The sequence below is a fragment of the Melopsittacus undulatus genome, chromosome 8 (assembly GCF_012275295.1).
Source record: "Melopsittacus undulatus isolate bMelUnd1 chromosome 8, bMelUnd1.mat.Z, whole genome shotgun sequence".
Taxonomy (NCBI): domain Eukaryota; kingdom Metazoa; phylum Chordata; class Aves; order Psittaciformes; family Psittaculidae; genus Melopsittacus; species Melopsittacus undulatus.
This window is the reverse complement of record NC_047534.1, coordinates 44204769-44220172: the sequence shown is the minus strand read 5'-3', so window position 1 is coordinate 44220172 and position 15404 is coordinate 44204769. Positions and strand designations below refer to the sequence as shown.

The window sequence follows — 15404 nt, the reverse complement described above, 5'->3', positions numbered from 1 at the left end:
ACAGTGTGTATGTGTTTCATGCACACATATGGGCCACACTGTCTGGAAAAATGCATTTAATGCACTTGATCAAGTACCTTTAATCTTAGAAAAAAAGTTGATCTGAGGAACACTGTCTTTCTGGTAAACTATCTTGTATGCATTACTTTTAGCCACTGGGTGATAGAAATTGTACTTTTTAGATAGGTAAAATGCTACCATTTTAAATTGCAACCATTTAAATAAGAATGTTGGTAATAACAGTTATGACTGTGTCTCAGTGTAGGAGATGGTGCAAAATTTATCACCTATGGGAACAACCATAATGATATTTATGTGTTTATTCTGGTTTTAATCTTTTGATAGTTGGTGTTCGTGTTTAATAAAACACAGGTTGGGTAAGACAGCCTTAGAGTCAAGCCTTAGTCTGTGCTATCTGGATGAGTGGTGGTGTGGGACAGTGGTAATGTGTGGAAAAAGGTTGTCTTGAATTAGGCAAAGCTTGTTCCATGGCAGTGTGCAGCCTTATGAATAAATCACTTAAATGGCTGCTGAACAGTTATCTCTACTGTGTACTACAGTCACTGACCAAAAAAGGACCTTACTGAAATACTGAAAACTGAAGGGCTATAATAAAAAACCCTGGTATGTAGTATTTAGGCATTCTGCAGGTCTCTTAAATTCTGGAAACCTTAGAGATTCCCTGTATGTTCAATATTCAAAAAAGCACATATGCCAGGAATTTTGCATGAAGTGAAATGGCAGAAACATTGTATGTAGTTATGAAATAAATTAAAAATGTTGTGCATAAAGAGAATTGCTATGAGGGAGAGAGGTTAATAACTGAGGAACGGATGAATAAAATGCACTCTGCTGTGTATCTGTGCAGGCACATCATGAACAAAGATAGCAAAAGGGTAAGCACAAAGAGCAAGGGATGGGTTAGCAATGCTTGAGTTAAATAACTGTTTGCTATTTAGAGTTTTCCTTTGATTCTTTTGGCCCCAACTGTAGGAATTTTGTTTAGAGATAAGTGCAGTTTTGCCATAAATGGTACGTGGTGTTCATGACCTGTGTGGTGGCTGTTAGCTCAGGTTGAGTGCTGCACTGACGGGGCTGTGCTACATCTGCAGCAGCTGGTTTTGCATGGCAGCTGATCAGCTTACAGGACCTGACAGGGCCCCATGAGGAGGCAGGCCAGTTTCCAGCAGGTCATTAACTTGAGCTCTGCCCTGCTAAACCCAGAAGCTGAGACACTTGAATGCCAAAAGCCAAAAATCAAAATTTCGTCATTTGATGTTGTTTCAAGATGAGGAATTTTGACAATTTGCAGATATCTGTGTTCAGATATAGTGACCTTTTCTGAGAGAGTTCTGTGGTGGTAATTGTTATCAGTATCATCCTTCCCTCTAAGTGATAATTTCTATGCATTACAGTACTTATGTATCTGTCAAAAATGTTTAATTCCATATAATCTTGAAACATAGAACTAAAAATTATATTAGTTGTTTAAATACACAAGAATGATGCATTTTTTCCCCCAATGGAATTCATCAGTCTTGTAGTATATAAATCTGTTAAAGATCATGTGTGATCCATAGGACAGTTTTTGGTGATGGTGAATATTCCTGTTCCCTTTAGCATCCTCACTCGCCTTGAACTGCTAGAAGGAGATGGTGGCAACTAGTTCCTGCTGACAGCATGTGTCCAGCAGCTGCTAAAAAGTCTCATCACTACAGTCCTACACACACTCTGCCTGTCACCCTTTTTGTGCAGAACAGCTGATAGTGGCATCCCCTGACACCACTTGTTACACAGGCAGATGGCATGTAAATAGTTTCTTGAGACTGACCAAGCAGGGAAGCTGTTACTAAATCTCTTCTAGAAAAGTGTGGTGTTTACATTCTCTATGGATAAATTTTTAGGTTTCAGGTTTTTGCTTCCCTGCAAAACCTTTTCAACTGACTCCCAAGAGGCATGCAAGCTTGCACAGTCTGCATCCTTCATTCTGAAGGGAGCTTAGTAACTGGTTAATGTCAGTAAATTTTGTCTGGCCATATGTTCATGCTTTCCAGTATATCAGAAAATATGTATTTTGTATATCCTTCTGCTCTGTCTTGAGCTAAGCAATGTCCTTAGCAGTAATTACAACAGATTTGAATGTAGCATGTAAGGTACAGTGCACGCAAAATAACATATGCCCCAACTCTTGATAAGATGAGCTGAGAATCTCAGTTCTGGTTGGCTTGAAGCAATAAGAATGAATAAGTTATAGCTTTGTCCCTGATGTTGGAAAATTGTTCAATAGTTGCATTCAATATTTAATAATTTTTTGAAGTCACTTTAAGGCATCTCTCTCCTCAGAGACTTTAGGAAGAGTAGTAGAGCAAGAATACAGCACCTCTGTGGTGCTTCCTTTTGTGTCCTTGGTTACTGAGTTAGTCACAGCTGTCCAGTCCTCTTGCTGACATCTCTAACCTATGCTTTTGCATAATCAAAATCCTGTAATCTTTTGCAGTTCCTGCCTGATCTGTTCTTGTAAACAGTATTCTCATAAATATGAATATATTCTGACTACTTCCTAGCAGTAACACAGAAGAGATGACTGTAGCCTTAGCTCTTCCCTTTAATGAGCTCTTAGGTGAGAGAGAAGCAAACCCAAAAGATAGGATGTGTTTCAGAAAAAATAATCATGTGCAGTCTGAGGGCTCTGAATGTTTACGTGCTTGTTCCCTTACACAGATTATCATAGAATTTGTCTGACTCAGAACTATCATACTAATAAATAAAGCCGTGAACTTTGATGTAATTTATAACAAATGCATGTCAGCTCTTATTGTCTTCATTACAGTTGTATACTGCTGGGTTTATAGCACTGGTGGTATTGCAGTTACATGCAGTTACAATGCAGGTACAACAGCATTTTCAAGTTCAGCTTAATTCTATCTTAACATTTTGTCAGTGATCTGTGAAAAAAAACCCCAAACAAGCAACTGTGATGGTGTGGCACTGATACTGTAATTACTGAAAGTGATAAGAACTATAAAAAAGGTTGGAGAAATGTGTTAATGGAAAGACAGCTCATGACAGTCCTACTGAGAGAGATTGCTGACCAAACTTTTGAGCATAAACGTACAGTGATGTCTGAAATTCACATTCTAAATTTTGACAGCATGCACATGGGCACACCCACCCCACCCAAGAATCCATGTAGAGGAAAAGCTCATTCCTGTAATCTAGTTTTTATCATAGATGATGTTCTTTTGTTTTTCAGCTGGAAGTAATTAGATCACAGTCTTCTGCCTAGCTTCAATTAACTGTTAATATTAGTGTGTAGCCTGTGAATAAAACTGAAGGTTGATTTCCTTATGTATAGAAAGCAGTATGAAGGTAGTATCTCTTCCATAAAGAGACTGGCAGACTTAAATGGAAGCACTTTTATTGCAGCATTTGGTATTCCTGCCAGTAAGCAGCCATGTCAGGAATTCCATAGCTAAGGTCTAAAACAAATTGCTATAAATGTAGACCTTATGTGGTAGATACTGAAGTTTACAGATGAGGATTCAAAGGCATTCACAGCTTGTGCAATTTTATAGGCACAATTACCTTCTAATTACTCATGAAGCATATATATATATATATTTAAGATTAATGTTCTATCATTCCTTTACTATTTTAGTGTATTTTTAACTCTCATTTCATTTGTGGCTGGTTCTTTTTTCTTAGTAAAGCAGCTGCTTGCCCTGCAGTAGCTGTCAATATTTCTTCTGAAATAAGGGCAAGATCCAGTTGAGAGCCAAATAACATCAATACTGTTGTATCAGAAATTGGATACCTCCCAGCAGATGTATCTGCTTCTTCAGCAGAAGCAGGATTTTTTAATATGCACTTTCTTGTGCGTAAGAGCATATAGGCAGTGAAGGTTCTGACTCAGAGTATTTGCTTTCATGCTGAATTGAAAGAGAATGACACAATATCAAAAATACCCTGTCCTCTAAAGTCTAAAAAATTGGCTTTATTAAGGTAGATTTGTTTTGAAACTGTGGCATATATGAAAAAGATCAGTAGGTTGAAACACTATCTAAGTTAGGACAAAAGTGACACACCCCTATGAACTAGATCACTATGAACTGGTCTCTTCTAACAAAATAAACCACACTAAAAGCTTCCTGTAAATATTTTTCTCAGGCTCTGTTGATATGAGATTTGCTAAAACATGGATGTTAGTTTTAACAAGCCTAATGTGACAGAGTTTATCTTTTGATTCCTGTCTGTACTTCCTATGCCTTTCTTGGAGCACCCTTCACTGAGAGCATCTAAGTGGCTATAGGACCTGAGCTTATTTATGTGTTTCATATTTTTCATCTAACATACCTGCAGCATATCTGAAGAAGTGCATCTTATTTATACAGTAAGCCATACTTTCAGCTGCTTTTCAGTATTTAGGAAAAATAACACTATTATAGTGTTTTTCTGAGCCCCAAATCGTTTTATGATTATGTCAACAGGCATACTGTCTGAAATTTGGTTTTAGGACTGTATTTTATAATATACTATTGTATTATTATATATATGAAATTTGGTTTTCATATAGGTAGATTATGCTGTTTGTTAGACTGAATTAATTCATTTAGAAGTTTGGAGTATTCACATTTGTGGTGATTTAACATTTCACTATATAGTAATATTGGAGAATTAAGTCTGTTTTAAGGGTGACAATAAACCAGACCTGTTACAAAACCAAGGTTGAAGCCTATGTGCTCTCACTCTCTAGGTTGGATGTTTTAGATTTGGAGTGTACATCTTTGTTGTTTTTACTGCTCTTACAGAATAGTTCCAAGTCTTTCTAGAGTAGTCAGGCACCTTTTAAATCATTTTACTGCCTGAATCCTGGCAGATAGCTCACATCTGCTAAGGGTGCAAAAGGATAATTCACACCTGCTCAGTTGTTGCTTGTAAACTGCAAAGCAATGACTTACCTATCTACATTCTCAACATTCTGTTGCTATTTTGCAATAAATCAAATAAATCAGGTTGGTCATCTTAAAAATCAAGTGGTGTCTCTTATCTAACATTTGTGTCTTTCTGTTTCCTTCTCAAAAGGCTGACCAATGTTACTAGTGAGAAACCATAGATCAGCATTGTTGGAAGGAGTTACTAAATGTCTGTAGAAAAAAAGACAATATTTAACAGTTAAAATTTGACATCTCTTTGTAAACAAATCCATTTTCTATGATACTGCATATGTGCTTGAGAAACTGCACATGAGTGTGAGGGGAATCAGAAAAGAAATAGATTTAATTTTTTGTCAAAATTCTACACATAAAATATATACACACTAAGTATTCAGTGGGTGGCAGCAGAAAGAGGATGAAAGTAAAGAAAAAGTGGATCTTGTTAATCAGTATTATTCCTATGTTATTCTATGATGATGGTACTAATTTCTCAGTCTGAAGCACTAGACATACCACCTTGATAGTTTTTCTAACACTAATTTCTAACATTTTGGATTGTAAGAGATAGAAATATTTTCTGCCAATGTGATCCAATGCTTTAAATATGTAGTTGCAGATCTCTACAGCTAATCTTTGCTGACAGAATAGTAATGGTGTGTGTAGACCTGTGAGAGATTGGGTCTGTTGTTCTCCTCACTGCTGTCACATGCAACATTGCTTTGTTTGCAGGGGTTTGAAAGGCAGCATGTCAGTGGATCTTTGAGGTGACACTGTGAAAAAAGTTAATTTTCTTGGGATTTGTTTTCTTCTTTGGTAAAAGGAAAAACATGCTCATAATGCTGTGGAACAACAGTCCTGGCCAAGAATTTCTGGTCTAAAGTAGATAATAGTGTTTATGATTGTAACAGTTTGTAAGGGCTTTTAGGTTTATAGATATAGTAAGTATTTCTAATGTTATCTCCTCATTTTAACTGCACATGTCAGAACTTCATTGTGTACAGTCAGGTACTGCTAAGGTAGGTGGAACTACACAAGTGATGAATTTGCTATATGACTGCAAGTTATCACTCATACTGTGATCTCCATCTGTTCTAGCTTCTTCAATCCTGAAGAGAGAGAAGCGGAAGAGAGCAAAAAATGTCCATTTTAACTGTGTTACTGTGTATTACTTCACGAGAAGGCAAGGATTCACCAGCGTTCCCAGCCAAGGGGGAAGCACACTGGGAATGTCTACTCGCCACAACAGTGTGCGCCAATACACGCTTGGAGAGTTTGCGATGGAACAGGAGAGGCTTCACCGAGAGATGTTAAGAGAACACCTAAGGGAGGAAAAACTCAATTCTCTAAAATTAAAGGTAAACATTGTTCAAGACTTTGATCCCTGTTTAAATGAACAGTGACAGAGCTATATGGCCCCAGTACATGTGTGTTAAACAAAACCATTTCCTTTCTGTCACCTCCATTTTCAGTCAAAACAATGGCATTTTTCTTTTTTTAAGTTCTATTTTTCTTTTTACTGAACACATTGGTTTTGTTCAGTATTACCAAGTGCTCTTATTGATGTGTGTCTCAGAGTGCTTTACAGCAAGATTATTTACTTCCTGTTTCCTACAGAGAGGAAAACAGAGGCAGAGAGTGGTGAAAGTTAGCCTTGAATAGGGTGTCCAGCAGAAGTCTGGAAGTGGCAGGGAGAGACTGAGTCTTCTGAGCCCTTGCACAGTGCCATTAGAGAAGGGAATAGTAGCATCCTAAGTATAGGAAGTGAAAGAGCTTATTTTCTTGGCCAACTTGAGTGAATTTGGCTAACAGTAACAAACTAATACTAAAAATGCTTATTTTTTCAGTGTACCAATTTATATGGTCATATTTGTAATGCTTCACCAGAGGATGTCTATGTTGAAGAAGGAATGTGTCAGAGAAATTAACTGGCTCTATCAGTTTAGCCAGAACAAATCTTGGCTACAGTTTTGAAGCTCTTTATTTAAATGTAGCATAGGAGAGGAAAGAGACTGTATTTGAGTAGAGGAATCTAGAAAAGAGGATTGTGTTCTTGGAAGTGTCCCTTATGGCTCTTTAAAACTGGTAGCAGAACTTCTGGGTTTGTTATGTTTTTGCAGTGGATGAAACACTTCCTGTGTAATGACTTGTGTTACATATATTTCAGGCTCTTTTTCAGATGAATCCTGTAATTAAGTGAACAATATTTAGAGTTGTAGCTAAACTGCTGTGCTCCATAGCCCATTTTGTGATACTAAATCTGTTTCAGATACTACTGCAGTTGCCCAGGTACCCTCTAAGTTTAAGAAATGCCTTTCAGTATTTTTCCTGTAGAAGGAGCCATGTTCATGAGTCCTGTGTCTGGCCTCCCAAAGAAGTGTGTATGACCCTTACTATTGTAATTACTTTCTTTTCTCAGTCTCCTAATTCATGTGGGTTTTTTTGTTTGGTTGGTTGGTTTTTGGTTCTTGTTCGGTTGTTTTTTGGTTTTTGTTTTTTGTTTTTTTTTATTATTTGAATAGGTAAATCTATTTTTGAATAGTTCATAAAATGTGAACTGTCATAATGAAAGCAAACAAACATAAAACCACTCAGGATAAAGGCAAATTAAAGATGGATATTTGGACAGGTTGGAAGCCAAAGGCTGGAGTGTGATTTATCACTAGCAGAGATTATGCCTCTGAACATCTCATATCACAGCGTCTTCAGAGCACCAAGTGTAAATTGAGCTCTGTCAGTGTAACCAATGACTCTGTGTAGTTCCCTTGGATGGCTTCCAGGAATCCCAGTGGAGTGGGTAAAGAATAGTAAGGCATGCAAATCTTTAGCTTTTCCTTTTTATAGCTAGAAAGTAAATTAAGAAAAATCACAGGTCCTATTTACTTCTAGAGATTGGATAAAGCCTTTTTGCCTTCATCTGTATGGAACAGTGCTCGGATCTGTGTACTTTCGTTAAGTCTCCCCTTGGGTGGGATGAATCTCTTTTCTTCATTAACTTCAAACCAGCCAACCCCCTTTTCTGGGACATGGACTCTACTTCCTGCTCCTCTTCCAAATACAGTATGTTCTTCCACCTCCCCAGTCACTTGTTTAAGTGGATGATAATCTTTATTGTGACTGTTAAGTTCTTCTTACATTTCTTTGTAAGTATTCAGTAAGGAAAGCCTGATTTGCTTTCCTCTCTCTGTCCTAATTTTAATTGCTTCCTTTTACCAAATATAAAAGTCCTTTTCCCTACACTTAATTCAGGAGTGGCGGGGTTCTTTCTTCATTGGTCCTCAGCAGTTGATGTGACAATACTAGCACATACTGAGACTGGTACGCTGACTTCAAAGTTTAAATTCAAATACTGAGAAATTGTGTTTAGGTCTTCAGAATCCTGAGACTGGCTTAAAACTGTTAACATCTTACTAGTGTTAAATCTTTTACTAGGGTAAAATATTTCTCTTTACTCTCCAGCATGTATGAAAAAATAGGGAACAGAAAACCTACTTTCTGAAGTAGTCCATTAGCTCAGTTACATCTCTAGTTATACATTTGGGGTAAAAAATCAAATAAAAACTACTTTCCCTCCCCAGACTAAATCCAGGACTCACTGAACTAGTGAAGAGTTGCTGTAAAGCACTCAGTGTGTTTTATTTGCTTAAAACAACTTGGTCTTGCTCATTTCCAATTGTAGAGGTGGAAGAACCACATGGTCATTCTTATGGTTTCTGGATTAACACAAAACCAAAGCACTGTAGCATTCTAAGGTGACAATGTCAGCAATTATGATCTTTAATGAAAATGCACTAATCAGGATTTGCATCAGAATTACTGTACAGCACACAAAAAGAAAGTGAGCAAATGAAGTAGGGCAAAGTTTACTTGAAAAGGGTTTTCTTTATGGTTTTAAATTTCAGTTCTCTGTTCAGGTTTTTGTTTTGTTTCAGTTTGGGGGTTGGGGGTTTTTTGTTTTGTTTTGTTTGTGGGGTTTTTGAAATTCTGTCTCATAATATTAAGTGCAGTTTATTATTCTACATGCTAAAAGTGAAGAGAGAAATAAGCTTCTCTTAATTAAAACCAGATAAAGGCTTTAAAATCATTGTCAAATCACTATAGCCATTTAGCACCACGGCTTTGGTGTAAACATTGCTGACAGTGGCATAAACAAACACTTGTCAGCGGCAGAGTGTGAAGAATCTAAGGGCATTCTGGATGTAAAAGCCATCTTGTCAAGATGAAAGGTACAAGGTAGGCTTTGCTTTAATACGTTGTAATTTGAGAAAACAGTATGAGTAAGCACGATAAATTAGGTGAAATAGTCCTTATTGCTTACTCATAATGTTTCCTCAAATTAGGATCTGTTAAAATTATTAGCATGATGGTAGTGATGTTAAGGCTCCTTGGTCTATGGACAGAGTTGGTTTCCTTTGTGGGAAGCTGTAAGGAATAATTTCCAGCTAGGGCAGGCAAAGGTGCTAACCTGAATTTTTCACATTTTACAGTTGAAGTGAATTTCACCCAAAGGCTTCACATATTCATTGGCCCTTGCCCTGTTGTGTTGTTATGACATTAACCTTGAGCTTTATGAGAGAAATTTAACCCATCTACATATCAAGTTTAATTCAGATGAGCAATATTATGACAATCGAGAGAACTTAATGTTCCCCTAAAGTTCTGTATTGGAAAATGTATTTGATGGGTCTTGGTAATCTTCCTCCTTCTGTAGTTACACAATAACTTGTTCAAGAACTCTTCAGATCTTCCATTTCGTTAATTAGTTTGTTCTGTGTGTGACAAAGCAGTTAAGATTTGCAGGAGAAGGAGGAGAAATGCATGACAGGTTTGGTACAGTTCTGTGGGTGCCTTTGTAAGCTGAGCAGTGAAAGCATTCACCTCATGGGTAAGAGCCCTGAAATTGAATTTTTATTAAATACTAGTTGAATAAAATGCTAAAATAATTACAGGAGCAGGGATTAGAATTCTTCCCCAGCTTCCAACTTAAATTCTGGTAGGCATTTAAATAACAGTGATCTGCTCAAGGACTGGTATGAGCCTTGTGTATTTAAATCTAGAGAATCCAGAATTCTTAGGTAGGTCATTCTCCTGTTACATACTACTTAGCTAACAAAAAAAAAAAAGAAAAACATATAAAAAAATCGAGGATGATGCCATTTGGGATTTGAACATTCAGGCTGAGTTGCATGTGCAGCGGAATATTCCTCCCACTGGCTAAAGGTAGCTAATTCAAGGTGCATTTAATCACTCTGTGGATTTACCTGTCCCTCACAGTAGATTATACAGAAAAAGGATGACTTCTAATGTTGTCTTTCCTACCTTACTGAACTAATAATGTTGAAATACCTGCTGTAAATAATCTCTCCATTGTGCCAGGGCCAGGCAGGTCAATTGGTAGCAGCTTCAGTGAGGGAGCTCTTGCCCCTTCCTTTCCATCCACTGTAAAGGGAAATGCATAATAGAAAATAGAGTAAAAAGAGCAATCAGAGGGAAGTTTGAGAGGACGTTTTGGAAATGGCTGCATTGAAGATGAAGAAAGAGGCAGAAGTGTACACACATAAAGAGATTTGAATGTCATAGGGGTAACAGACACAGTAAACAAACTGAAACATGAAATAAAATGATGGCAGCTCTTACAGGCAGCAGTCTTGGAGAGAGATTGAGAATACATTGAAAAGCAAAGGAAACAGTAATGCCTATAAAGCAGGGTTGTGGAAGTGGCAGAACACCTCTGCATGAGCTAAATATGGTGCTGAATTCCTAAGAAGGGATGATTACTGATCTCAGGAGGATTTTTCTTTGTGCACAATGTGTGCACGTATACCATATGTAAGGACTACCAGTCGTGACACCGATGCTGTTCTCCTCCAGAGGGAATAGTATTGCTTTTAACCTGACTTTACAAGTTGGGAATAATTGGTTGGGAGTTTTTTCTGTGATTGGCTTACACAGTCATTACAAACATAAAACTGCAGTTTCTAAGAGTAAGCAGTCAGTAGGAGTTCACTGTCAAGTAACTCAATAATGCCATAAATGACAGTTACAATCGAAAAGATTGTGGAAAGGACAAACAATGGGAAAATCAAACAGCTGTGAATATAGTAAAAGTAGAAATATTGAAATGGGTAAGATTCAGGACTGCTTAGCTTAGGTAGATGCACAACAGCATAGGTAGATGGAGAAGACAGGATTTAGGAGCAAAAGAAGTGGGAGGAACCTTTACAGTGACAATTGTTAAATGTCTAAGCACTGAAATACACAAGAGACAGGCAATGTTAGATAAGGCTTCCTTATTTTACCTGTATTTAAGACCGGTGCCTAAAAAATTATTTGGGATAACAGGGCAAGCCATAACTTTCTGCAAGTAAGTAAGGCAAAACAGAGAAAGAATTAGAAGGCTGTGTTTTTTTCTATAGGTAAGAAACATTCAAATTACATTCACTGGGACTATTTTTCTGTGGTCATGGTGGTGCCTCTCATGAAACTGTTGAGGCAGATGAGACTTGAGACTTCACCAGTGTATAATTATCACACAGTTGCACCATGTCTTCTCCACAAAAGCAGGAGACCAGGTGCTTGGCTATTATAAATCAGCCCCATCAACATAGAGCAAGGAGAACATTGGGAATCTGGGGGTTTTGTTTGTTTTTCCATTTTAAGAAAAATTATTTCATAGAACAATAATAAAAAGGATTTATTACATGACAGAATAAATAGTATATCTGCACTTGTTTCACATTTGCTGTGTGCTTAAACTGAATAACCTGAGACTGAGAAAATATATTTTTGTAGTGAATGTCATCTGTCTGCCCTATAACATTTGATATTCTCTCGATTCTCAAGCAATTTTCTCTGTCAAAGAACTTTCATGAACCCTGTAGTTGTGTTACATATGGTTGTGCACATTCATAATGAATTACATGTATTTGCATCTATTTGCATATATGGCACATGTGTGAGAGTATAGTTAAAGGACTTTGTTAAATTGTTCTATGCAACAGATGACAAAGAATGGTACAGTGGAATCTGAGGAAGCTAATACGCTGACGCTGGATGACATTTCTGATGATGATATTGATTTAGACAACACTGAAGTAGATGAGTACTTCTTTCTACAACCTCTGCCAACAAAAAAGCGAAGGGCATTGCTGAGAGCTTCTGGAGTGAAGAAGATTGATGTAGAAGAAAAACACGAGCTGCGGGCCATCCGACTGTCCAGAGAGGATTGTGGCTGTGATTGCCGTGTGTTCTGTGATCCAGAAACTTGCACTTGCAGTCTCGCAGGCATAAAATGTCAGGTAAATGCCTCTATCTTATTTAACTAACAAGGGGCTGGGTAGGTGTGCATGTTAAGTATTAGACAATAAAACTTGTGGATGTTAAACCAGTTATTTTAGGCCTAGCTTTGTAAGTATGTGATATGTGATACCAACAATCTCCTTAAACATCTTTATTTTATGGTTGATTTAGGCACATATGTTGTTCAGGGTATGGGGTTTTTTTTTTGTTCTTATACAAATAACCTACTCCTCATATTCCTCTTTGGCCTTTATCTAAATAGGCAGCTGCAGACAACAGAAGAATCAGTAGCCTGCAGACTTAAGAAGGGATATTACCTTTCATTTTAGAGACAACTCACATACTCCCCAAACGTGAATTATAGTCCAAACTCAATGAGAAACAATAAATGATGCTTTATTTAACATGCATGATGCTTAAAAAGGCTGCAAGATAAATTTGCATGTAGGCAATGAAAAATACATCTGCTAATAGAGCAGGTAGTTTTTTTCCTCTGCATACTAAAAAGGCATTTTGTATTGTACATAGTGTCCTATGTACAGCTGTAAATATCCTTAAAGGAATGTCCCTGAATGCATTTTTCAGCTTCTCTTAAATCCAAGCTAAACTTTCTCTGCCATTTTAAATAATACATTCTCTTTGCTGGTCCTGTTTTCATCTGCACATGTGAGGAAGATGTACTAGATTGTGTTATATGGTTTTCCTCTGCATTCATATTTGATGTTTGGGTATTGCAGTGTAGATGAAAATCATAGACCTCAAACTATGTAACCAAACTATCCAGAATGTGGATTTGGACACATTTTTAGGAATTTAAGATGGATATTATGAGATATAGAAGTTCTGCCCACAGGCTGTTGAACTTGCAATATCGCATCTGCAATGGACTGGAATATCTTGTAAAATGTACTTCACTTTTTATTCCTACTTTCTGTGGTCAGGTGTTCCTAATGCGAACTTCATAAAATTTTTTATATATAATTCATTTTCTCTCAATAGGTTTCTATTTTCCATGATTTTTACCAAATTTTAAGATGCTTTCTGGTAATGCTTTTGCCAGGATCTGAGCACAACATGAAGTAAAAGGGTAGCAGATCCATAAATAGAAAAATTACCGATTTTTTTTTTCTTGGTTCCACGGTATAATGCTTTCACCTATGGAATAGAAACATTTTTCTTATTCTGCAACATTGCTGCATGTATGTGTCCCTTGCTGTTCATTATGGGTACTGCTGAATTCCAGGGCTAACTCCTCTGAATTATTGTTAGCTTTGACTGTGCATTTCTTGAGGTGAATCCCACTTCACTATTATAGAATCATAGAATAGTTAGGGTTGGAAAGGACCTTAAGATCATATAGTTCCAACCCCCCTGCCATGGGCAGGGACACCTCACACTAAACCATGTCACCCAGGGCTCTGTCCAACCTGGGCCTTAAACACTGCCAGGGATAGAGCATTCACAACCTCCCTGGGCAACCCATTCCAGTACCTCACCACCCTTACAGTAGAATTTCTTCCTTACATCCAATCTAAACTTCCCCTGTTTAAGTTTCAACCCATTACCTCTTGTCCTATCACTGCAGTCCCTAACGAAGAGTCCCTCCCCAGCATCCCTATAGGCCCCCTTCAGATACTGGAAGGCTACTCTGAGGTCTGCCTGCAGCCTTCTCTTCTCCAGGCGGAACAGCCCCAACTTTCTCAGCCTATGTTCCTGCATACGGGAGGTGCTCCAGCCCCCGAACATCCTCGTAGCCCTCCTCTGGACTTGTTCTAACAGTTCCATGTCCTTTTTATGTTGAGGACACCATTTTGTACCATATTGTACTTCTCTAGGCTGTCTAGGTTCTGCCATATCCCCAGCTGCGTATTGTTAATGTGTATTCTTTTCTTCAAAAGGTGGATCGTATGTCTTTTCCATGCGGTTGCACTAAAGAAGGCTGTAGCAATACAGCAGGTAGAATTGAATTTAACCCTATCCGTGTACGGACTCACTTTCTGCACACGATAATGAAACTTGAATTGGAGAAAAACAGAGAGCAGCAAGTTCCGACACTAAATGGCTGCCACAGTGAGATAAGTGCACACACTAGTTCTATGAGTCCAGGACCCCATCCGGTTGAATATTCAATTGCAGAAAATTTTGAGATTGAAACTGAACCTCCGGCTGCGGTTATGCATTCTCAGTCAGCCGAGGACTTGGACTGCCCAGGGGAAGAGGAGGAAGAGGAAGATGGGAGTAGCTTTTGTAGTGGAGTTACAGATTCTAGCACACAGAGTTTAGCCCCTAGTGAATCAGATGATGATGAAGAGGAAGAGGAAGATGAGGAGGAAGATGAGGAGGAAGAAAAAGCAGATGATTTTGTAGAAAGCATGGGCTCCCATGCTGATATGGTGCCTCTTCCTTCTGTCCTTTGCTACTCTGATGGAACTGCTGTGCATGAAAACCACTCTAAAAATGCCTCATACTATACTAACTCTTCAAATCTGTACTACCAAATAGAGAACCACGTTGCTGGCACTGCTAACCAGATCAGTGAGACTTACTCAGAAAGGGATGCTGTCAAGAACGGTAGTCTTTCTCTGGTGCCTTACAACATGACTTCAGAACAGTTTGTTGACTACACACGGCAATCAGAGGAAACTTTTAGCAGCCCTCACTACCCTTCTGCAAACCCCTCAGTGATTGTCTGTTGCTCATCTTCTGAAGGTGATAGCAGTGGTCCCTGTAACAGTTTATACACTGAGCATAGGCCAAGTCACCCTCAAGTGGAATTTCACTCATACTTGAAAGGTCCTTCTCAAGATGGGTTTGTTTCAGCTTTGAATGGCGACAGTCGTGTACAGGAGCACCCTGCTGAGAATTCATTAAACCTCCCAGAAAAGAGCAGACTGCACGAAGAGTGCATCAAATCACCAGTGGTAGAAACAGTACCTGTTTAATATTAAATTTGTTCTAGGACTGACTTCCTCTATCAAAGTGCACTCACGCTGGATTTCCTGGAATCTTACTTTTTTAAGAGGTAGACAACACTTGGACTACAGTCAATGTTCCAGACACATTTTGTTTTCTCAAGCTACACTGGCAGTGATATTGCACAAAACCAGTTCATGTAAAGATTTAAATAAGAATAATCAAACTGTCTTTTGATAAAAATAAAACACCTAAGTCAAA

The 15404-nt window shown here is 38.0% G+C and overlaps 1 protein-coding gene across 1 annotated transcript in view; it reads left to right on the top strand.

The window, feature by feature from the left end:
• The window catches only part of CSRNP3 (cysteine and serine rich nuclear protein 3), a 70158-nt gene extending 54986 nt beyond the window's left edge, over positions 1-15172 (top strand). The window contains exons 3-5 of the mRNA XM_005152642.4: positions 6030-6289; positions 11933-12229; positions 14129-15172. Of these exons, the coding sequence (XP_005152699.2) occupies positions 6030-6289; positions 11933-12229; positions 14129-15172 (1601 nt within the window). The remainder of the gene's footprint in view (positions 1-6029; positions 6290-11932; positions 12230-14128) is intronic.
• The last annotated feature ends 232 nt before the right edge of the window (positions 15173-15404 follow it).